General features: G+C 36.4%; 7 protein-coding genes across 9 annotated transcripts in view; 6 read left to right on the top strand and 1 right to left on the bottom strand.

The window, feature by feature from the left end:
* LOC136831560 (pro-resilin-like) overlaps positions 1-22534 on the top strand; it is a 367651-nt gene that overhangs the window by 154544 nt on the left and 190573 nt on the right. The gene's annotated exons all lie outside the window — the stretch shown is intronic.
* LOC136831772 (cuticle protein 8-like) lies at positions 519-1338 on the top strand. The gene is made up of 3 exons (XM_067092395.1): positions 519-546; positions 697-795; positions 928-1338. Exons 1-3 carry the CDS (start codon positions 535-537, stop codon positions 1255-1257), a joined length of 441 nt encoding a protein of 146 aa, XP_066948496.1. The 5' UTR covers positions 519-534; the 3' UTR covers positions 1258-1338.
* LOC136831771 (uncharacterized) lies at positions 4481-5268 on the top strand. Its single transcript, XM_067092394.1, has 3 exons — positions 4481-4509; positions 4660-4758; positions 4891-5268. Exons 1-3 carry the CDS (start codon positions 4498-4500, stop codon positions 5218-5220), a joined length of 441 nt encoding a protein of 146 aa, XP_066948495.1. The 5' UTR covers positions 4481-4497; the 3' UTR covers positions 5221-5268.
* LOC136831770 (uncharacterized) lies at positions 8912-9717 on the top strand. Its single transcript, XM_067092392.1, has 3 exons — positions 8912-8940; positions 9091-9189; positions 9322-9717. The coding sequence occupies exons 1-3, from the start codon at positions 8929-8931 to the stop codon at positions 9649-9651; spliced, it is 441 nt and encodes a 146-aa protein (XP_066948493.1). The 5' UTR covers positions 8912-8928; the 3' UTR covers positions 9652-9717.
* Positions 12992-13841, top strand: LOC136831769 (cuticle protein 8-like). Its single transcript, XM_067092391.1, has 3 exons — positions 12992-13032; positions 13182-13280; positions 13404-13841. Exons 1-3 carry the CDS (start codon positions 13021-13023, stop codon positions 13731-13733), a joined length of 441 nt encoding a protein of 146 aa, XP_066948492.1. The 5' UTR covers positions 12992-13020; the 3' UTR covers positions 13734-13841.
* On the top strand, positions 17039-17943 carry LOC136831768 (uncharacterized). The gene is made up of 3 exons (XM_067092390.1): positions 17039-17067; positions 17280-17378; positions 17538-17943. Exons 1-3 carry the CDS (start codon positions 17056-17058, stop codon positions 17865-17867), a joined length of 441 nt encoding a protein of 146 aa, XP_066948491.1. The 5' UTR covers positions 17039-17055; the 3' UTR covers positions 17868-17943.
* On the bottom strand, positions 20022-20866 carry LOC136831651 (pro-resilin-like). Its single transcript, XM_067092279.1, has 3 exons — positions 20855-20866; positions 20605-20703; positions 20022-20472 (listed from the first exon to the last, which is right to left on the bottom strand). Exons 1-3 carry the CDS (start codon positions 20864-20866, stop codon positions 20152-20154), a joined length of 432 nt encoding a protein of 143 aa, XP_066948380.1. The 3' UTR covers positions 20022-20151.

The following is a 22534-nucleotide window of genomic DNA, read 5'->3' as shown; positions in this document are numbered from 1 at the left end:
TATATATATATATATATATATATATTATATGTAAATATATAAATAGTATATATGTGAGTGTACTTGCGCTTGTGGTTAAGTAACGAAAGATAATATAAAAAAAAAGACGCACCAAGGAAACCGTGATCTAATACGTGGCATCATCCAGCAAATGTAAGAAAGGGCAGTGTTATGATCCACCAACTATCCATGATATGAGGTCAATCTAATCAGACTTCATAATTGCAATTACAACATTGAAATCATCGTCCGTTTTCTATTATCTTTGGAAGCCTGTCAAATCATTTAGAATTTTATATAATTGCACACAAAAAGAATTCCCTAATTCATATTGCATACATTCTGATGTCATTTTTCCCATCATGTTATGCTCAAAAGTGGCTTGAGGTCACAGGACGTTTGGAAATTAGGCCACAAAAACTGGACTTAGAATAGGAAGGCGTTGCCCACCCCGCCTCGTCTTTGTCGATTATATATAAAGCTGGCGAAAACGACAAAGTTGTGTACTCATCTTGAGGCTTCAGCGAGAACAAGATGCATTCTAAAGTAAGCTCAAGTACCCCTCATTTTGAAGCATTACTGATATTGGAATAAAATAGTCTGAGAATCATGATAGTGTCAGAGTGGAGAAACATTACTTATAGTTTCACATTCTACTTTCCTTGTTATTCTAAATTCTTGTGGTTCCTTTCGCAGGTTGCTTTGGTAGTGTTGGGTTTGGCTGCCCTTGTTGCAGCTGACAGCTTCGAGAGCTTCGAGAGATATTCCTACTCTCCACCTAGGCCAAGAGTAAGAGTAAGTAATAATGTGCTTTAGACTGTTTGTATTTATTATTTTAGTTTAATCTTCATATATGTACCTACATGAAATAACGTATCAAGATATTAATGGGTTTAATATAGACTAATGACCTTATATCCTTTCCAGTTCTCCTCTGGCTCCGACGAGTCCTACGAATCCAGCGAGGCTCGTTACAACTTCGACTGGGCCGTCAACCACCCACCCTCCGGCAACAACTTCGGACACCAGGAGCAACGTAACGGAGACCAGACTCAGGGATCCTACTACGTCCACCTTCCCGACGGCCGCCTGCAGAGGGTCGCCTACGGCGTTGACGGCCGCGACGGATACATCGCCGAAGTGACTTACCAGGGAGAGGCTCGCTTCCCCGACTCATACGAGTCCTTCGAGTCTCGCGAGTTCCCCAGGTATGGTCCTCCAAGGAGGTCCTACTTCGACTCCAACGAATCCAAGTAAAGACTTTGTATGAATCTGCAACATATGGAAATCTCGAATGATATCAGACTCAGTATTTATTTTGTAACTTATCTGTAAATAAACCAGAAAGAGAATATCTGCAGCTTTCCTTGTACCCTGTTGTTTTTGTCATGATCGTTGGTATTGCATTGAAAAGAAGAAATCAACCACACTATGCAGTTTCCAATTTATTTTTATAACCTGGAAACAATAATCCATAGAGGGATGGATAAGTTTCATAAAGAGTTTAGGTTCCTGAAAATATTTCTTCAACATATCGAGATACAGAAGGTAGTCAAGTTTGCCAGAATCTGTCATCAAATTGGGAAAAGTTTACTGTGTCGTCATCGCCATAGTAAATTGCTGAAGAAGCTGTTACTTACAGGAATAAAAAAAAAACTTGTTTTAGTATGGCTAATAAGTAAAGATTTGTCAGTTAGAAATATAATGCAAACCCTATGTGTTTTTATTCTTTTTAATCCAGTTATTCATAGATTTGATGTAAATAGTTTATTCATAGTTTGAGGTTATCTTCTATGATTGCTTGGTTTTGGATGTTGTCATAACTTTATAACCATAACACACACAAACACACACACACACACACACACACACAAACACACATATATATATATATATATATATATATATATATATATATATATATATATTATAATAATATATATAGTATATATATATATATATATATATCAGATTTTTTGTTATCTTTGTACTATTCCTTTGGACTCAACAGAAGTGAATCGATATATATTCTTTTTTTTGGTTGTTTATAGATACTTATAACTAAAAAAATACGCATTAATAACTAATAATAATAATATGTAAAATAAATTATTATTATTATTATTATTATTTTTAACATTAATATCATTATTTTTTATTATTATTATGCCAGTAGGTTTAATAGGGTGTTCACTGTTCTCTATCTTCTTTTTGTGTCTATGGAGCTGCGAACGTTATTTTTCACTAATAATTTTTACCTTTTAATAGAAGTTAATTTGAAAAAGACATCCGAACAGCTGAATCTATTTTTTTAAACACTTTAACCTCCCTTTGAGTGAGAAAATACGCAATGAACGACTTGCTTTCCTTTCCTGGCAAACATTTATATGTTAAAATTAGACTTTCAGCTTTTTCGCTGTCATGAAACCCATTTATCCGGGAACATGACTTTGGACTTTGTACATTTTAAAACGTTGTTTTGGTGGTGGAAATCAACGGGAAATTGTTTCGCTTGGTCGTCTTTTTCTACTTTCTCATGACATTAGGTCTCATTCCTCCGCTCAGTGTTTGAGTGTCAAGGCTAACTGGAATGATATCAGTGACAGCACTTAGGCCCCTTTAGGGTATTGCAGGTCAGTGCACCTCGTGCGGTGCACTGTAGGCATTGCTAGGCATTGCCTAAGGTTCTTTGCAGCGTGCCTTCGGCCTCTAGCTGAAACCCCTATCGTTTCTTTTTACTGTACCTCCTTCCATATTTGCTTTCTTCCATCTTACTTTCCACCCTCTCCTAACAATTGATTCATAGTGCTACTGCTAGGGTTTCCCCCTGTTCACCTATCAGACCTTTTACTGTCAATTTCCCTTTCAGCGCTGAATGACCTCATAGATCCAAGTGCTTGGCCTTTGGCCTAAATACTATATTCGATTCGACAGTAATTAGCTTTGACATATGGTTTAACTCTTGGATTTAGAAGTCGTTATGTAATGAATTATATTCCAATGAGATGAACTCTGTTTTAAATTATGAAAACCATTTGTCACAACTCTTTAATTAAGTATTGTGCATTACCCTTGAGATTCTACGTATCGGAGCTTCAGACGGACTTTAGGCCACCTCAGATAAGAGTTCAATCAAAAGTAAGTCAGTGATCAGTTTCCAAATTTCGATGATTTCAGTTGTCATGTTCTGATTTCTGATATTCACCTCACTTAAGTCTCCTTTTATTTGTCCCTTTATCCTGCCTTATCACCAGGCAACTGGAGTTCAGCGAGCAACTAAATGGCACTGGGTCTCCAGAAGTGTTCTTCTTCCAGAGGGTTTGGTCAAGGATTTCAGAGCCTCTGATTTCGTTGCCTGTCTGGTCGACTTCTTCGTCACCTAAGGTCCGTTGCAACGACTTGTTTGACCAGGACCTTGACCTGATAATGAAAGATATTTCCTAATTAGAGCATTAGCAGGAAGAGGATGCCGCAGATCGACGCTTGCTAAATGAGTGGAGTTAATTTGATTGATGTTCTGAATTTGATGGAGGTAATTTGTTGGATGTTTTGATTTTGATGGAGGTAATGGACGTAGGTGGGAGTAATTTGTCTGGACAATAATGACTATAAAATGGCTGCGATTGAAATGGTTGATTTTGGAATCATGGGGAATGCAAAACGGGGTAAAAATGTTATCCTTAAGAGCATTTTCAGTATTTTACTGGAAGTTAGAGATTTGATCCAAAGACTTGCTGTTAAAAATCTTCTGTGTAAGACTATACTCCTTCCAACAGATGTATATATATGTATATAAATATATATATATATATATATATATATATATATATATATATATATATATATATATATATACATATACATACATATATATATATATATATATATATATATATATATATATATATGTATATATATATGTATGTATGTATATAATTATGTATCTATGTATGAGTGTATTTGCTATTGTGCTTCAGTAAAGAAGGAAAAAATAAAAAAAAAAAGACGCACCAAGGAAACCGTCCCCTTGCTTAGGGAGAGCACTGAGAATGAAGAAGAAGAAGAAGAAGAAAAAGAAAGAAAGAAGAAATACGACGATCTCATACGTGATATGATCCACCAACTGTAAAAGAACAATATTTAACATCCATGACATAAGGCCTATCTAATAAGATTTCATAATTGCAATTTCAACATTGAAATCATCGTCCGTTTTCTATTATCTTTGGAAGCCAGTGAAATCGTTCAGAAAATTGTATGACTGAGCTCAGACATAATTCCCAACGTATATTGCATACATTCATTGATGTTCCTTTTTTCTTCATTATGTTATGCTCAAAAGTGGTTTGAGGTCACAGGACGTTTGGAAATTGGGCCGCAAAAAACTGGACTTAGAATGGAAGGCGTTGCCCACCCGCCTTGTCTTTGTCGATTATATATAAAGCTGGCGAAGAGGACAAGGCTGTGTACTCATCTTGAGACTTCAGCGAGAACAAGATGCATTCTAAAGTAAGCTCAAATACTCCTCATTTTGAAGCATTACTGATATTGGAATTAAATAGTCTGAGAATCATGACAGTGTCAGAGTGGAGAAACATTACTTATAGTTTCACATTCTGCTTTCCTTGTTATTCTGATTTCTTGTGGTTCTTTTCGTAGGTTGCTTTGGTAGTGTTGGGTTTGGCTGCCCTTGTTGCAGCTGACAGCTTCGAAAGCTTCGAGAGATATTCCTACTCTCCACCTAGGCCTAGAGTAAGAGTAAGTAACTACGTGCTTTAGACTGTTTGTACTTATTATTTTAGCTTAATCTTCATTTATGTACTTACATGAAATAACATACTAAGATATTAATGGGTTTAATATAGACTAATAACCTTATCTCCTCTCCAGTTCTCCTCTGGCTCCGACGAGTCCTACGAGTCCACCGAGGCTCGTTACAACTTCGACTGGGCCGTCAACCACCCACCCTCCGGCAACAACTTCGGACACCAGGAGCAACGCAACGGAGGCCAGACTCAGGGATCCTACTTCGTCCACCTCCCCGACGGCCGCCTGCAGAGGGTCGCCTACGGCGTTGACGGCCGCGACGGATACATCGCCGAAGTGACTTACCAGGGAGAGGCTCGCTTCCCCGACTCATACGAGTCCTTCGAGTCCTTCGAGTCCCCCAGGTATGGTCCTCCAAGGAGGTCCTACTTCGACTCCAACGAATCCAAGTAAAGACTTTGTAGGAATCTGCAACATATGGAAATCTCGAATGATAACAGACTCAGTATTTATTTTGTAACTTTATCTGTAAATAAATCAGAAAGAGAATATCTGCAGCTTTCCTTGTACCCTGTTGTTTTTGTCATGATCGTTTGCATTTTGCAAAGAAGAAATGAACCACACTATGCAGTTTCCAATGTTTTTTCTTATAAACTGGAAACAATAATCCATAGTGGGATGGATAAGTTTCATAAAGAGTTTAGGTTCCTGAAAATATTTCTTCAAAATATCAAGATATAGAAGGTAGTCAATTTTGCCAGAATCTGCCATCAAATAGGGCAAAGCTTACTGTGTCGTCATCGCCATAGTAAATTGCTGAAAAAGCTGTTACTTACAGGAATAAAAAGAAAATCCTGTTTTAGTATGGTTGATAAGTAAATGATTCGTCAGTTAAAAATACAATGCAAGCCATGTGTGTTTTTATTCTTTCGATTTTTAATCCAGTTATTCATAGCTTTGATGTAAATAGTTTATTCATAGTTTGAGGTTATCTTCTATGATGGCTTGGTTTTGGATGTTGTCATAACTTTATAACCATAACACACACACTCACATATATATATACATATATATATGTGTGTGTGTGTGTATGTGTGTGTATTGAAATCAGATTTTTGTTATCTTTGTACTATTCCTTTGGACTCGGATGCGATATATATTCTTTGAGCTTTTTTTGCTGGTTATTAATAATTTATTATGCCAGTGGGTTTAAAATGGTGTTCACTGTTCTCTATCTTTTTTTTTGTCTATGGAGTGATGAACGTTATTTTTCACTAATAATCTTTACCTTTTCAACAGAAGTGAATCTGAAAAAGAGATCCGAACAGCTGGATCTATTTTTTGAAAACCAAGAGGCCGCGTCTGAACGAAAACACTTCCAACTTCCCTTTGAGTGAAAAAATACGCAAAGAATAACTTGCCCCTTTCCTTGCAAACATTTATATGTTAAAATTAAACTTTTCAGCTCTTTCGCTGTCACGAAACTCCATTTTTCAAGGAACATGACTTTGGACTTTGTACATTTTAAAACGTTGTTTTGGTGGTGGAAATCAACGGGAAATTGTTTCGCTTGGTCGTCTTTTTCTACTTTCTCATGACATTAGGTCTCATTCCTCCGCTCAGTGTTTGAGTGTCAAGGCTGACTGGAATGATATCAGTGACAGCACTTAGCCCAGTAGGGGTGTTGCGCCGTCAGTGCACCTCGTGCGGTGCACTGTAGGCATTGCTAGGCATTGCCTAAGGTATTTTGCAACGTGCCTTCGGCCTCTAGCTGAAACCCCTTTCGTTTTTTTACTGTACCTCCTTTCATATTTGCTTTCTTCCATCTTATTTTCACCCTCTCCTAACAATTGATTCGTAGTGCCTGCAAGGTTTTCCTCCTGTTACGCCTTTCAAACCTTTTACCGTCAGTTTCCCTTCCAGCGCTGAATGACCTCATAGATCCAAGTGCTTGGCCTTTGGCCTAAATTCTATATTTAATTCGATAGCAGTTAGCTTTGCCATATGGTTTAACTCTTGGATTTAGACGTCGTTATGTAATGAATTATATTCCCATGAGTTTTAAATTATGAAAAGCCATTAGTCACAACTCTAATTAAGTATTATGCATTACCCTTGAGATTCTACGTATCGGAGCTTCAGACCGACTTTAGACCAACTCAGGTAAGAGTTCAGTCAAAAAGTAAGTAAGTGATCAGTTCCCAAATTTCTGACTGGTTTGACTTTAATCAGGAAATTCATGATGTCCCAAGGATCCAATATTTTTTTTATTTTAAGTTTTAATTTGAATTTTTTATTTCCTTTAGAAATTCCATTGACCCGTTACGTCATCGTTTAGAATGTCACCATTATGGAGTTATGTAAAATGAAATCAAAATGGAATCAAAATGGTTGAGAAGGTGAAATTAAATTTTCGAATATTAAACGGAAGAGGTCGATGACCTTGAATGTTTCGTCAGCACAATGATCTCGGGGAAGGGACCATGGCCTCTTCTGTGGATCGTCCTTCTCGCCTCGAACCCTTTTGGGGTCCGAAAAAGGAACCAAAAGCTTCGATGGGGCTATGAACGGATATTTGACCCTGGCCAAGTCTTTGGTGCATCTTAATTGACTGTAATCAGACTCCCGTCTCGAAAGATCACCTGTAGAGGGCTAGTCAAAAACTGCTATTTCAATATTCTTATAGTTTGATTTTCCCGTTAATACTCGCTGATATCTCTTCCATATTTCCCCTTTTTGCTTCTCAAAATGGCATCGACATACAATACCGTTGTCCCTCGATTTAGCCTTCCTGCATATTCTGGTCTACAGTCAAATTAGCACAGTGCTCTGATGGCGACAGGAAGACAGGTGTTGACACGTCCAAAGATTCATTTACCCTAATTGATTCTTCTTTCATTTCCCCTTTTATCCTGCCATATTCACCTCACTTAAGTCTCCTTTTATTTGTCCCTTTATCCTGCCTTATCACCAGGCAACTGGAGTTCAGCGAGCAACTAAATGGCACTGGGTCTCCAGAAGTCTTCTTCTTCCAGAGGGTTTGGTCAAGGATTTCAGAGCCTCTGATTTCGTTGCCTGTCTGGTCGACTTCTTCGTCACCTACGGTCCGTTGCAACGACTTGTTTGACCAGGACCTTGACCTGATATTGAAAGAGATTTCCAAATTAGAACACTAACAGGAAGAGGATGCCGCAGATCGACGCTTGCTAAATGAGTGGAGTTAATTTGATTGATGTTCTGAATTTGATGGAGGTAATTTGATGGATGTTTTGATTTTGATGGAGGTAATGGACGTAGGTGGGAGTAATTTGTCTGGACAATAATGACTATAAAATGGCTGCGATTGAAATGGTTGATTTTGGAATCATGGGGAATGCAAAACGGGTAAAAATGTTATCCTTAAGAGCATTTTCAGTATTTTACTGGAAGTTAGAGATTTGATCCAAAGACTTGCTGTTAAAAATCTTCTGTGTAAAACTATACTCCTTCCAACAGATGTATATATATATGTATATATATATATATATATATATATATATATATATATATATATATATATATATATATATGTATATATATATGTATGTATGTATATAATTGGTATCTATGTGAGTGTATTTGCGCTTGTGCTTCAGTAAAGAAGGAAAAAATAAAAAAAAAAAGACGCACCAAGGAAACCGTCCCCTTGCTTAGGGAGAGCACTGAGAATGAAGAAGAAGAAGAAGAAGAAGAAGAAAAAGAAAGAAAGAAGAAATACGGCGATCTCATACGTGATATGATCCACCAACTGTAAAAGAACAATATTTAACATCCATGACATAAGGCCAATCTAATAAGATTTCATAATTGCAATTTCAACATTGAAATCATCGTCCGTTTTCTATTATCTCTGGAAGCCAGTGAAATCGTTCAGAAAATTGTATCATTGAGCTCAGACATAATTCCCAACGTATATTGCATACATTCATTGATGTTCCTTTTTTCTTCATTATGTTATGCTCAAAAGTGGTTTGAGGTCACAGGACGTTTGGAAATTGGGCCGCAAAAAACTGGACTTAGAAGGGAAGGCGTTGCCCACCCGCCTCGTCTTTGTCGATTATATATAAAGCTGGCGAAGAGGACAAGGCTGTGTACTCATCTTGAGACTTCAGCGAGAACAAGATGCATTCTAAAGTAAGCTCAAATACTCCTCATTTTGAAGCATTACTGATATTGGAATTAAATAGTCTGAGAATCATGACAGTATCAGAGTGGAGAAACATTACTTTTAGCTTCACATTCTGCTTTCGTTGTTATTCTGATTTCTTGTGGTTCTTTTCGTAGGTTGCTTTGGTAGTGTTGGGTTTGGCTGCCCTTGTTGCAGCTGACAGCTTCGAAAGCTTCGAGAGATATTCCTACTCTCCACCTAGGCCTAGAGTAAGAGTAAGTAACTATGTGCTTTAGACTGTTTGTATTTATTATTTTAGCTTAATCTTCATTTATGTACTTACATGAAATAACATACTAAGATAATAAAGGGTTTAATATAGACTAATAACCTTATCTCCTTTCCAGTTCTCCTCTGGCTCCGACGAGTCCTACGAATCCAGCGAGGCTCGTTACAACTTCGACTGGGCCGTCAACCACCCACCCTCCCGCAACAACTTCGGACACCAGGAGCAACGCAACGGAGGCCAGACTCAGGGATCCTACTTCGTCCACCTCCCCGACGGCCGCCTGCAGAGGGTCGCCTACGGCGTTGACGGCCGCGACGGATACATCGCCGAAGTGACTTACCAGGGAGAGGCTCGCTTCCCCGACTCATACGAGTCCTTCGAGTCCTTCGAATCCCCCAGGTATGGTCCTCCAAGGAGGTCCTACTTCGACTCCAACGAATCCAAGTAAAGACTTTGTAGGAATCTGCCAGATATGGAAGTCTTATGTGATCTCCGACTCAGTATTTATTTTGTAACTTATCTGTAAATAAATCAGAAAGATCTTTAAGTTCAGTTTACTTTAACCCTGTGGTTTAAATCATTATCTTTTAATGGGAAAATACTCCAGACTCTATAGGTTTGGCGTTATATCATTAATCAAACATTCAGTCAAGTTCGAGACTTGAAGAAGTATAGCATTCAGTAAAAGGTGAAGTATATGAATTCCTTTGCAAACGGTTTGTATATTATTTAAACTAGATAACAATAGCAGGGATAAGTCATTATGTTTGCTACCTCGGAAGGTGTATGGTAGTATTTATTTCAAAATACTTCAGAGAGAAGTTTTTAATTAAAGGAAATATGTATCATGCTCATGGACCCAGAAAAACCGAAAGCTCGAATCGTTAATGATTGAATCCAAAAGACACTGAACTTGTAGAAGTAACTGGTTTGCTGCAAAGCTGCCTCTTGGACAAGGGTGTGTTTTATCTCTGTCATTACCTGAGGCCACAGTGACCGATAATGAAAGGTCTAACTTGGGAACGTAACCTGGCTTTTGGGAGAGAAAGTTGCGGGAAACATCTCAGGTCTTGTATGAAAAGTCACCTTGACAAGGAGCAAAGATCGTTGCCCTTCTCTTATAATTGCAAAAACGAATAAACAAGTAAAGAATGTGACAAAGTTTCTTCGGCACAATAATGCTGTATGAAACTTTCAGCCACGGTCCGGTGGTGGCCTGTGTTGTTGATGCCTATAGCAGTGCCAGAAGTACGATTATGGCTAACTTTAACCTTAAATAAAATAAAAACTACTGAGGCTAGAGGGCTGCAATTTGGAAAGTTTGATGATTGGAGGGTGGATGATCAACATTCCAATTTGCAGCCCTCTAGCCTCAGTAGAGTCTAAGATCTGAGAGCGGACAGAAAAAGTGCGGACGGACAAACATAGCCGTCACAATAGTTTTCTTTTCCAGAAAACTAAAAAAGCACATCTTTTGCTAGAGGCTGGCGAGGTCCATGCCAGAGAAACGATAAATTCGTGCTCTTAAAGCCTCATGCAATAAAATACTGAGATTTTGATTTTCCTACTGGTTGATTTAAATGGCAATGTGAGTTCATATTAGAGAATGTGTTATATTAGAGAGTTTCGTTAGAGAAAGCAAGGAAATTGGTCGAAAATCGCGACTTTCATTGTATGAACTGAAAAAATAGTGTCTGGTAAGTAACCAAATAATAACAATCCTTGGATTATCAGTATATCTATAAAAAATATATAACAATCATTCTAGGATTATTAACGCTAAATTATTCCTATAACAAGGATATATAACACTCATTCTATGGATATTCCCATAATCATAAATTCATCATTATCGTCTAAAATAGTATAAAAATCTGTCAGCCCTGAAAAATGTTTTTTGCCATTTTTAGTTTGGAATCATCATTATTATTTTTTCATAATCTTTGGTTGGATGTTGAGCGCTATCAAAGCGTAATATATCAGTGCAGTATTTCATTATGAATACTGAGTGACAGATCGCGAGTATCTTTGCATCACGAACCAGTCTTGTTTGGGGATTTAAACTTACCTGTGTGAGCAAGGTATCTGACTAATTAGTTCCGCTCAGGTATCAACTTTAGGTTTAAGGTGTGGCGTTATCGATTGTCAAATTATATGACTGGATTATGATTGAATTCTTGATTTCGAAGTCTCATATATATATATATATATATATATATATATATATATATATATATATATATATATATATATATATATATATGTATGTATGTATATATTTATATATAGTGTATATATATATATATATGTATATATGAGTATATATATATATATATATATATATACTATATATATATGTATATATATATATATATATATAGAAATATTTATATATATACACATATATACCCGAGCTTTAGAGTAATCTCTTATTTAAGTTACACATGTTATGAGATGCTTAATATATAAATATTTTGTTATTTAAGATTCAGATTTTCGTGGGTGAACAGGATCTCTTATCTTATGATGCATCATTTTTTCAAGGATGCAAACTATCTCTTTCTCGAGCAGAGATAGCTTTGAGATTTAATCCAGGCCTGGTGTGAAATTGGTCAGTGGGAGAGAGAGAGAGAGAGAGAGAGAGAGAGAGAGAGAGAGAGAGAGAGAGAGAGAGAGAGAGAGAGAGAGAGAGAGAGTATTAAATTTGTGTTTATATTCCAGAGGAAATTAAGAGAAATTTGTAATTACCTAATAGGAACATTTCCATTCAAAATTCCGGTGATAAACAATGATCAACTATTATGGAAATACTGATTAGAATATAATCAACTCACGGTTTTTAAATTATTTATGAATATCGATGTCAAATAATTGCGATGAATTACATTTTTATACGGTGGTACAATTCACTTGAGAATATAAACCATTCTTTACCATAAAAAAACTATTTTAAGCATATGTGATGTAATTTCAGAAATTCATTAAAAAGTCTTGATTGAATATAAAGTGTTGATTAATACCTTTGTATGCATACAGTGATTATTATGCATGAAAAGGACATTGCACAGATACTTATGACAATAAGTTCTTTCCTTTGAGAACAAAATGCATCCTGTTCCTATCTAAAAAGCATTAAGTAGCACTATGACCTGACCTGAAAAAAAACAGGGGAAATTCTGTGACATTGTGCAAAACTATGTAAGTCACAATGACCTATTTTCAAAGTCTGACGAGTATTTTACATTTTGACAGGTGAATATCATAGATTCAATTATAAATAGACCAGTCTTCACTAAAAGACATTTTGAGATCATAAATACATTCGTAGCTTAAGATACAAATATGCATAATAAATACATAAATATTCACAGTTCATAGATGCAGGTCTGTATGTATGTATGTATGTATGTATGTATTTTGCAAGTTCTCCGGCTAACCATAATAAGTTTTCCATGAACACATGACAGCCTATCAAACAGGGATACACACACATATCCTTCAATCGTCTAAACGAACATACAGTACTTACAAGTCGTTACAATTAAGTGCTTAAAAGGATATGGAGGACACCTGTAAATGATAAGCACAATTCCCACAGTTTTGTCTGATTATCAAAACCACCTACGAGATCTCCCTGTGTCTTTCGCAAACGGAAGAAAACGATCCGTTTTTGTTGTGGGAACTTGGGAAACTGACCCAAAAAAACTGGTCATCGGCCCGAAGGGTGGGGTCATGTGAAGTTGTCTTTCAGGTATATATATCCGGTGAGGAAGGTGAGACGACAGACTCTTCCTCTTGGGACTCCAGCGAGAACAAAATGCCTTCTAAAGTAAGATTGGCTTTCAGTGTCTGTTTTTCTGAATGGGGCTGAAATTGGGAAAAGAGGAACTTATTTGTGGAATATGGTGTTTCTTTATTTGTTCTATTTTAATGGCTTTTATATAATAATTTAATAAAATTTGTTCATAATTACCTCAGGTTATCTTGGTCGTGTTGGGCATGGCTGCCCTTGTTGCAGCTGACAGCTTCGAGAGCTTCGAGAGATATTCCTACTCTCCACCTAGGCCTAGAGTAAGAGTAAGTAACTGTGTGCTTTAGACTGTTTGTATTTATTATGCTTTTTGAATCTTCATCTGTATTTCCTTATCTTTTCTTTATTTATGCATCTATTATAGACTAATAATCTTACCTCCTTTCCAGTTCTCCTCAGGATCCGACGAGTCCTACGAATCCAGCGAGGCTCGTTACAACTTCGACTGGGCCGTTAACCACCCACCCTCCGGCAACAACTTCGGACACCAGGAGCAACGTGATGGAGACCAGACTCAGGGATCCTACTTCGTCCACCTCCCCGACGGCCGCCTGCAGAGGGTGGCCTACCGCGTCGACGGCGGCGACGGATACATCGCCGATGTGACTTACCAGGGAGAGGCTCGCTTCCCCGACTCATACGAGTCCTTCGAGTCCTTCGAGTCCCCCAGGTATGGTCCTCCAAGGAGGTCCTACTTCGACTCCAACGAATCCAAGTAGATTTTGGGGAAGGATCTCGGTGATGCTCCTGTGGAAGGAAATCGACTTCGATGAGATCTTTCTTTGGGCCTTGATGCTGTATTTATTTATAACTTATGCGCAAATAAAGTTAAACTGACTTAAGATATATTTAATTTTTACTTGGAATGCCTTCCACGTAGACGGTGAGGACAGATATATTGCTGAGGGCACCAAATTCTGAAAGGCTCAGTTCCCTGATTCCTTCGAATCCTGCGAGTCCCGTGAGGCTTCCAAAAGAATCTATTATGTCCCTAGATTAACGTATTCAAGAAAAAACATAAAAATAATCCCACATTTTTTTTACCGTAAATCGTTATCTGAAATACCTTAAATATTGTAAAGTGTCAATAGACAAATCAAACAAGGCAAGAACGTAACGTGAAAACATCCATCTTTGAACACCACATCTCTAATTAGACAAAATGTCACTAATTATTCTCTCTCTCTCTCTCTCTCTCTGTCTCTGTCTCTCTCTCTCTCTCTCTCTCTCTCTCTCTCTCTCTCTCTCTCTCTCTCTTCGTGGTGTAAGAAAGCTTTCAATCAGTCAATCAGTACTTCTCTCGAGAAACAATACTAATTCATTTGACCCACTTAGACCACGATGTTTAATTCTGGTCGCCTTCCCAGAGGAAGGAGACAGACAGATGAGAAACAACACAGGTCAGAGCAACCAGGCTGACGTCATCAGTCAGACATCTTGGATATCAAAGGAGGCTAGAACGCCTTCATTTAGACTCTCCTAGAGTGTCGACTCAGAGGTAAGTTATATAGAAACATTTCAGATACTCGAAGGTATAAATAATCTCAATTACAGGAACCTGTTTAAGTAGTTACCCAACTAGATCCGACGGGGTGGGAACTGGAAGTTGAAAGTGTTCAACGCAAGCTTCTGCGGGAGCTTCTTCACACAGAATTGAGCGTATTTTGGAGCAGACTACTGGCTGAGGTTGTGAATTGTATTACTACAGACCAGTTCAAGAATATATTAGACGAAGTGATCGATATTCTTGTTGTTTATTTATCTTTACCTTGCGTTTTTATAGATGTATCCTCCGATGGAATAGTGTATCTTTTAGGCACCTCTACCCCTGGCATTCTTCTCTCTCTCTCTCTCTCTCTCTCTCTCTCTCTCTCTCTCTCTCTCTCTCTCATAGGTTACCTACATTATGCTGTGCCTACTAAGTCAAAAGGCTTTTTCAGCAATCTTCTCTTCAACGAAGAATTTACCAACATCTTGGTAAAGTACTGGATTGCTTTGACAAGAACACAATATTTTATGATCAGCCTTTTAGAATGTTCCAACATTTTATTGCCGTATTTATTCCTTCATTCACTGCAACGTTATCAGCTGACCTTGAGTTGTATGTGTAAGATCATATAATAGGACTAATCAGCATCATTCCAGTGTCAGCATTTCGTAGCTAAAAATCTGACAAACTAAAAATGCCTGTTTATAATTCAAAAATTATTTCTCAGTCAGTGATTTGAAGTTTACGTTTCTCCGAGAAAGAAGACAACACTTAAGGCTTCCTATCAACCTTTCCAGTTCTTCTTCTTCTTCTTCTTCTTCTTCTTCTTCTTCTTCTTCTTCTTCTTCTTCTTCAGCATAAATAATCGTAAATGACAAATGATTCTGAGTCTTATGCAGATGTATTTGCTTGCTTCAGGATCAGGGAAATTCGATGTATAGTTCATGACCCACCTACAACGCTTGCTGTTCATCCGCTCCATTGTTCACTGATAAAATTAATCTCTTTTAAACAGTATGGATGAATGAATGGAGTAGGTTAAGCAGGGAACATACCAGCACGGGCTCTTGTTCCCAGAGTAGCCTGTAATTGACGATGTGGACGTAGAACTGCTGAAGAAGCTTCAAGAAGATCTTTGGTTACTCAGACTATAGGGAGCAGAAATGTTCTTTAATCTCATGTTGCTTTATACGTCCTCTGACTAAGAACCTTTTTTCTTTATTAATCTAATTAGCCATTCACAGACATAGTGGAAAGACAATAACATTTTATTATTTTTTTAAAATCTGTCACTTTGTCTTTCCTCAATACCAGAATTGCATTTTAAAATCAATTCTTCTCACCAAGAACATTTTCTTTCCAATCTTCATACTTTGCAGGAAACTAACGTAATTTTCTGCCTGTTTCTGAATTTCCACCACAACAATAGTCATTTTACGCCTTTTCTTCTTAATATCAACTACTGACTAACTTTTGTATCGATGATAAGAAATTGAAATTCTCTAATCCAATTCTGTTTTTATTTATGATAAACAAACAAATCTATTAACAAAGGATTAAGTATCTTTCTTCTGTATGTAATCGACAGTAATGTCTTACTTAAATCTGAAAAGAAAGGTTACAGGTATATAAGTAAATGTCCCATTGAACAGTTATCTCGCTTTTTCTTGAAATAATAATAATAATAATAATAATAATAATAATAATAATAATAATAATAATAATAATAATAATAATAATAATAATAATAATAATAACTAATAATAATAATTAATAATAATAAAATTAACTGTTTTTTTTCAAATGATAATAAAGAAGGTAAAATTGCGTGCTTACAATTATGAAGTATATGATATCGACCAAGACTTTCCACTTTATGTTTTTATGTTCATAAGTAAATCTAAACACAAGATGCACTTAATTTGGAAATTGTACTTTATATTTTCAAATTATTAATAATAATAATAATAATAATAATAATAATAATAATAATAATAATAATAATAATAATAATAATAATACTAAATTAATATAATAATAATAATAATAATAATAATAATAATAATAATAATAATAATAATAATAATAATAATAATTTAAACAGATAAAGTACATTTTCCAACGTAAATTTTTCGTCTATTTAGATTTTTTTATGAACATTATTATAAGCAATTTAAAAAACTGAACATTTACAGAATTGCTTGGTGCTTTTTGTAAACGGCAGATTCATTATGCTTTCCACTCAGGGTACCATAGTAAAGAAACCTATTGCCCTCTGTAAATTAAAATAAAATAATAGAATTATCAGTAAAGGATAAATAAGTAACGTTCACAAATATTATCATGAATGTCACAGAAAACTTTTTAACTCCATTCTCTTTTGGCCCCTGCAAGAAACAGCGGAAGGTCAGAAAACGTTTTGAAATTGGGGCTTGGAAAAACTGGTAAGAGACTCGTGGGAGGCGCCCAGTTTACCTTGCCTTCGAGTATATATATCGAGAGGAAGAAGAGGATAACACAGTAATTCTTCTTGGTACTGCAGCAAGAACACAATGCATTCTAAGGTAACTGAACCTCCAGTAATAATCCATTTCCTGGTGGATGAAGAAATAGTGTAGCTGAGATTTTCAAATACTTTGGAATATTTATATGAAATATAGTTTCTCTTGAGTTAGGATTCAATGGAAATAGGTTTTTGTAAAATGTTTTTTAAAGTTTGGCATTCATAGTTGATTTTATGCTTGAGATATAGCTTTAATTGTGAATCTTTCCTCAGGTCATCTTGGTCGTTCTGGGCATGGCTGCCCTTGTTGCAGCTGACAGCTTCGAAAGCTTCGAGAGATATTCCTACTCTCCACCTAGGCCTAGAGTAAGAGTAAGTAACTATGTGCTTTAGACTATTTGTATTTACTGTTTTCTATCAGTTTTAATCTATATTTAATTATAGTTGTTGATTGTTTATGTATCTACATGAAATAACATATCAAGATATTAATGAGTCTAATGTAGACTAATAATCTTACCTCCTTTCCAGTTCTCCTCAGGATCCGACGAGTCCTACGAATCCAGCGAGGCTCGTTACAACTTCGACTGGGCTGTCAACCACCCACCCTCCCGCAACAACTTCGGACACCAGGAGCAACGTGATGGAGACGAGACTCAGGGATCCTACTTCGTCCACCTCCCCGACGGCCGCCTGCAGAGGGTCGCCTACCGCGTCGACGGCGGCGACGGATACATCGCCGATGTGACTTACCAGGGAGAGGCTCGCTTCCCCGACTCATACGAGTCCTTCGAGTCCTTCGAGTCCCCCAGGTATGGTCCTCCAAGGAGGTCTTACTTCGACTCCAACGAATCCAAGTAGATTTTGGGGAAGGATCTCGGTGATGCTTCTGAAGAAGGGAATCGACGGCGATGAGATCTTTCATCGGTTCTTGGAAATTGTATTTATTTATAACTTATACGTAAATAAAGTAAAACTTACTTGAAACAGTACTATATCTTAGCCTTAGTGTATTGACTGATATTATGTGAAGTATATGAAAATGGTCTTTTGTGACTTAGTGCTTAAGTCATGGTAACTTTGATGTTAGTCATTTTATGCTCTTAATTGAAAAATGGACCTTTTTAACACTACTATACAAAAAAATATAAGAAATAAGAGACAGACTCGAATTTTGCCTTTACAGTAAGATGAAGAGATTTTTAGACTGCAGTGTTGAGATTATCGGTAAACACTATCTTTTATCGAAACTTGTTTTATATAATGGCTTTTGATTTATTAGAACTTAGTGTTTATATATATGAATATATATATATATATATATATATATATATATATATATATATATGTATATATATATATATATATATATATATATATATATATATATATATATGTATATATATATATATATATATATATATATATGTATATATACTGTATTATATATACAAATATAATATATACATAATATACATATAAAACTATTATTTTAGCTTACAAATCATTAACAGCATGTGACTTTTACATATTTTTTGGGAGGTAGGTCACATGCTGACCTACTGGGCCTCCCAAAAAATATGTAAAAGTTAACTCAGTGCAACAGCAATGCAATATTGCTTCACTTGTAAGGAAGGTAGTTTATCCTGGCCCTAAGCAAAGTTATAAGCCAAACAACGCTTAAATAAACAAGATCTTAAGTGGAGTACTGTTCTCAGATAATTAATACTGTCACCAAGGTCTTCCTAATGTCGAATGACAGGAATCCATTGATTCAGAGGGTCGCTTAATATCACTTCTGTTGGATGACCTTCAGCCAAGCTCAGACAGTGGCCAGAATATTGACTCTGCTAGAAGTAGTGTAAAACGTTTACTGTGATGTTTAAAGGAGAGAGAGAGAGAGAGAGAGATTTTCAAAACAGGCCATTTATCTTATTATTCGAATAGTAAAGCAAAGAATATAATTTGCAGGTGGTAAAATGGTAACAGTGTATTGACTTATGTTTGTTTTATTGTTTTTTCGAAGTGAAGAGGCCATTAAGAGGGTAAACAACATGCCCTTTTCTGGCCACACATACAGACGTACACACATACACACACATATATGTATAATATTAACTATTCATTCAAAAAGATGGTATCTAGTGGAGATAATTATTCAAAAAAGCTAAGCTTTAGACAAAAGTCCTCGTTCTCAAGTATTGTACGGATACTTGAGAATGAGGACTGTTTGCCCTAGAAAGCTTGTTACTTTTTCTGAATAAATATCTCCACTAGATACCATCCAGTTTGAATGAGGTCCTGTTAGTAATTTTACTAATGCATAGAACAATTGTGTATGTGATAAAGTTAATTTGTGTGTATATATATGTATATATATATATATATATATATATATATATATATATATATATATATATATATATATATATATATATATATATCTGTATGTATGTATATAATATACTCATATAAACACACACACATGTATATATATATATATATATATATATATATATATATATAATATATATATATCGTACAAATTAATTTTGTTGTAGCCCTGAAATGCTGGTGTAAATAAAACATCAGACATGACTATTTTGTGAGTCATAATATAATATTACCAGAGTGGAACTGTCTTCGTTATCATTATCATTACCAAATTATTACCATAAGTGTTGGTATTATTATTATCTGTAGATTTTACAACTGTTCTATACAGCAACTTGTGTTTTTAATGTTTTTCGTTCCATTGCCTCTCTTCAGTCTACTGAAATTACCCCTAGTGAGACGCTTTACTCTTTCAAATAAGATACTCTTGAAAAATTATTATAATTAACATTAAATTTCCTGGTGAACTGGATAAATTGAGCCTTCGACAACCATCATCACGGAAGGATTACACAAAATAGAGAATTACATGTAACTTCTCTATCATTCCTTGTAACATACATCCAGCCAAGCACAGACTTCTTTAGATGCATAGCAAAATAATACACAAGATTTACATTTGCTTTTTAATAAATAATAAATACAATAACATCAGAAGACCTGATGGTTGCCAGCAGCGAAAAGGTCTCTTGGAATTGTGAGTTTGTCTGAGGTTTAGCTCGTGTCTTTGTGAGGAACTCGGTTTCAGGATTTACTTGGACTCGTTGGAGCCGGAGCCATAGTAGTACCTTCTGGGAGCCTCACGGGACTCGTAGGATTCGAAGGAGTCGGGGAAGCGAGCCTCACCGGAGTAGGTCACGTCGGCGATGTATCCGTCGCGACCATCGACGCGGTAGGCGACCTTCTGCAGGCGACCGTCGGGGAGGTGGACGTAGTAGGATCCCTGAGTCTGGTCTCCGTCGCGTTCCTCCTGGTGTCCGAAGTTATTGCCGGAGGGTGGGTGGTTGACGGCCCAGTTGAAGTTGTAACGAGCCTCGCTGGACTCGTAGGACTCGTCGGAGCCAGAGGAGAACTGGAAAGGAGATAAGGTTATTAGTCTATATTAAACCCATTAATATCTTGATACGTTATTCCATGTAGGTACATATATGAAGATTAAACTAAAATAATAAATACAAACAATCTAAAGCACATAGTTACTTACTCTTGCCCTAGGCCTAGGTGGAGAGTAGGAATATCTCTCGAAGCTTTCGAAGCTGTCAGCTGCAACAAAGGCAGCCAAACCCAACACTACCAAAGCAACCTACGAAAAGAACCACAAGAAATCAGAATAACAAGAAAAATAGAACGTGGAACTACAAGTAATGTTTCTCAATTCTGATACTGTCACGTTTCTCAAAAATATTTCATTCCAATATCAGTAATGCTTCAAAATGAGGAGTATTTGAGCTTACTTTAGAATGCATCTTGTTCTCGCTGAAGTCTCAAGATGAGTACACAGCCTTGTCCTCTTCAACAGCTTTATATATAATCGGCAAAGACGAGGCGGGTGGGCAACGCCTTCCCTCCTAAGTCCAGTTTTTGCGGCCCAATTTCCAAACGTCCTGTGACCTCAAGCCACTTACACACATAACATGATGAGGGAAAATGTAACGTCATTGTATGCAATATGAGGTAGGAGTTATTCCAGTGTACAATGATATGAGATTAGCAATGATTTTATGGGTATCCAACGGTAATAGAAAACGAATGACGATGTCAATGTAGTAATTGCATTTTTGAAATTTTATTGGACATTGCATACTTTTCAAGTGCATTATTGGATAACATCATGTATTTAAGATTATGCTACTTTTTCCCTCTTCAGTTAACACCAAAAGACTCTGTACATTTTATCATGAACAATTTATGTGTGCTTATGCTGAAAGTAATATAAACCATTGCATAGAATAAGGGTTTTAACTGCAAGGCTTTCAATGCAAATCTCTGAATTTCGCTAAAATACTGAAAATGCTGTTGAGGATAACATTTTTACCCCGTCGTTCATCCCTCACGATTCTATTTCATAGCAAAAATGTCCACCTGTCATCAAAAGGCCAGAAAAATGACTTTTCACCTACGCCACCTTACATTACAAACATCCATCACTTCAGTGCCTACTCATCAAGCAAGTTTCAATCTGCGATATCGTCTTCCTGTCAGTGTTCGAATTGGGAGCTCTTAGTCGAAATCAGGTCAAGGTCCTGAGTAAAAAAAGTCGTTGCAACGGAGTTCTGGCGACACAGAAGTCGACCTGATGGGCAACGAAATCGGAGGCGCTGAAATCCTTGACCAAGCTTCTTGGCAGAAGACTTCTAGAGACCCAGTGCCATTTGCTTGCTCAGTGAGCTCCTGTTGCCTGGTGATAAGGCAGGATGAAAAGGGAAAATCAAAGGAGTCTTAACTGAGGTGAATACTTCAGGACAAAAGTGAAAATATGATGAGGGTTAATTAAGGTTAATATGGCAGGATAAAAGGGAAAATAACAGGAGACTTAACTAAGGTGAATACTTCAGGATAAAAGTGAAAATATAGTGAGGGTTAATCAAGATGAATACTTCAGGGTGAAAAGGGAAAATCAAAGGAGTCTTAACTGAGGTGAATACTTCCAGGATAAAAGTGAAAATATGGTGAGGCTTAACTGAGGTGAATACTTCAGGATAAAAGTGAAAATATGGTGAGGGTTAATTAAGGTTAATACGGCAGGATGAAGAGGGGAAATATGATGAGGCTTAACTGATGTGAATACTTCAGGATAAAAGTGAAAATATGATGAGGGTTAATTAAGGTTAATACGGCAGGATGAAGAGGGAAAATATGATGAGGCTTAACTGAGGTGAATACTTCAGGATAAAAGTGAAAATATGCTGAGGGTTAATTAAGGTTAATATGGCAAGATAAAAGGGAAAATAAGGAGTCTTAACTGAGGTGAATACTTCAGGATAAAAGTGAAAATATGTTGAGGGTTAATTAAGGTTAATATGGCAGGATAAAAGGGAAAATATGATGATGGTTAATTAAGGTTAATACGGCAGGATAAAAGTGCAAATAAGAGGAGACTTAATTGAAGTGAATACTTCAGGATAAAAGTGAAA

This window comes from Macrobrachium rosenbergii, chromosome 48 (assembly GCF_040412425.1).
Source record: "Macrobrachium rosenbergii isolate ZJJX-2024 chromosome 48, ASM4041242v1, whole genome shotgun sequence".
Classification (NCBI taxonomy): Eukaryota; Metazoa; Arthropoda; class Malacostraca; order Decapoda; family Palaemonidae; genus Macrobrachium; species Macrobrachium rosenbergii.
Note: the sequence above shows the minus strand (reverse complement) of the source record. Positions and strands in the feature narration are given on the sequence as shown.

Bases quoted from the DNA above. Each gene is read 5' to 3' on its own strand.
- LOC136831772 (XM_067092395.1), top strand. The intron at 796-927 runs GTAAGTAATAAT...TATCCTTTCCAG, and splicing joins CACCTAGGCCAAGAGTAAGA to TTCTCCTCTGGCTCCGACGA.
- LOC136831771 (XM_067092394.1), top strand. The intron at 4,759-4,890 runs GTAAGTAACTAC...TCTCCTCTCCAG, and splicing joins CACCTAGGCCTAGAGTAAGA to TTCTCCTCTGGCTCCGACGA.
- LOC136831770 (XM_067092392.1), top strand. The intron at 9,190-9,321 runs GTAAGTAACTAT...TCTCCTTTCCAG, and splicing joins CACCTAGGCCTAGAGTAAGA to TTCTCCTCTGGCTCCGACGA.
- LOC136831769 (XM_067092391.1), top strand. The intron at 13,281-13,403 runs GTAAGTAACTGT...CCTCCTTTCCAG, and splicing joins CACCTAGGCCTAGAGTAAGA to TTCTCCTCAGGATCCGACGA.
- LOC136831768 (XM_067092390.1), top strand. The intron at 17,379-17,537 runs GTAAGTAACTAT...CCTCCTTTCCAG, and splicing joins CACCTAGGCCTAGAGTAAGA to TTCTCCTCAGGATCCGACGA.
- LOC136831651 (XM_067092279.1), bottom strand. The intron at 20,473-20,604 runs GTAAGTAACTAT...TCTCCTTTCCAG, and splicing joins CACCTAGGCCTAGGGCAAGA to TTCTCCTCTGGCTCCGACGA.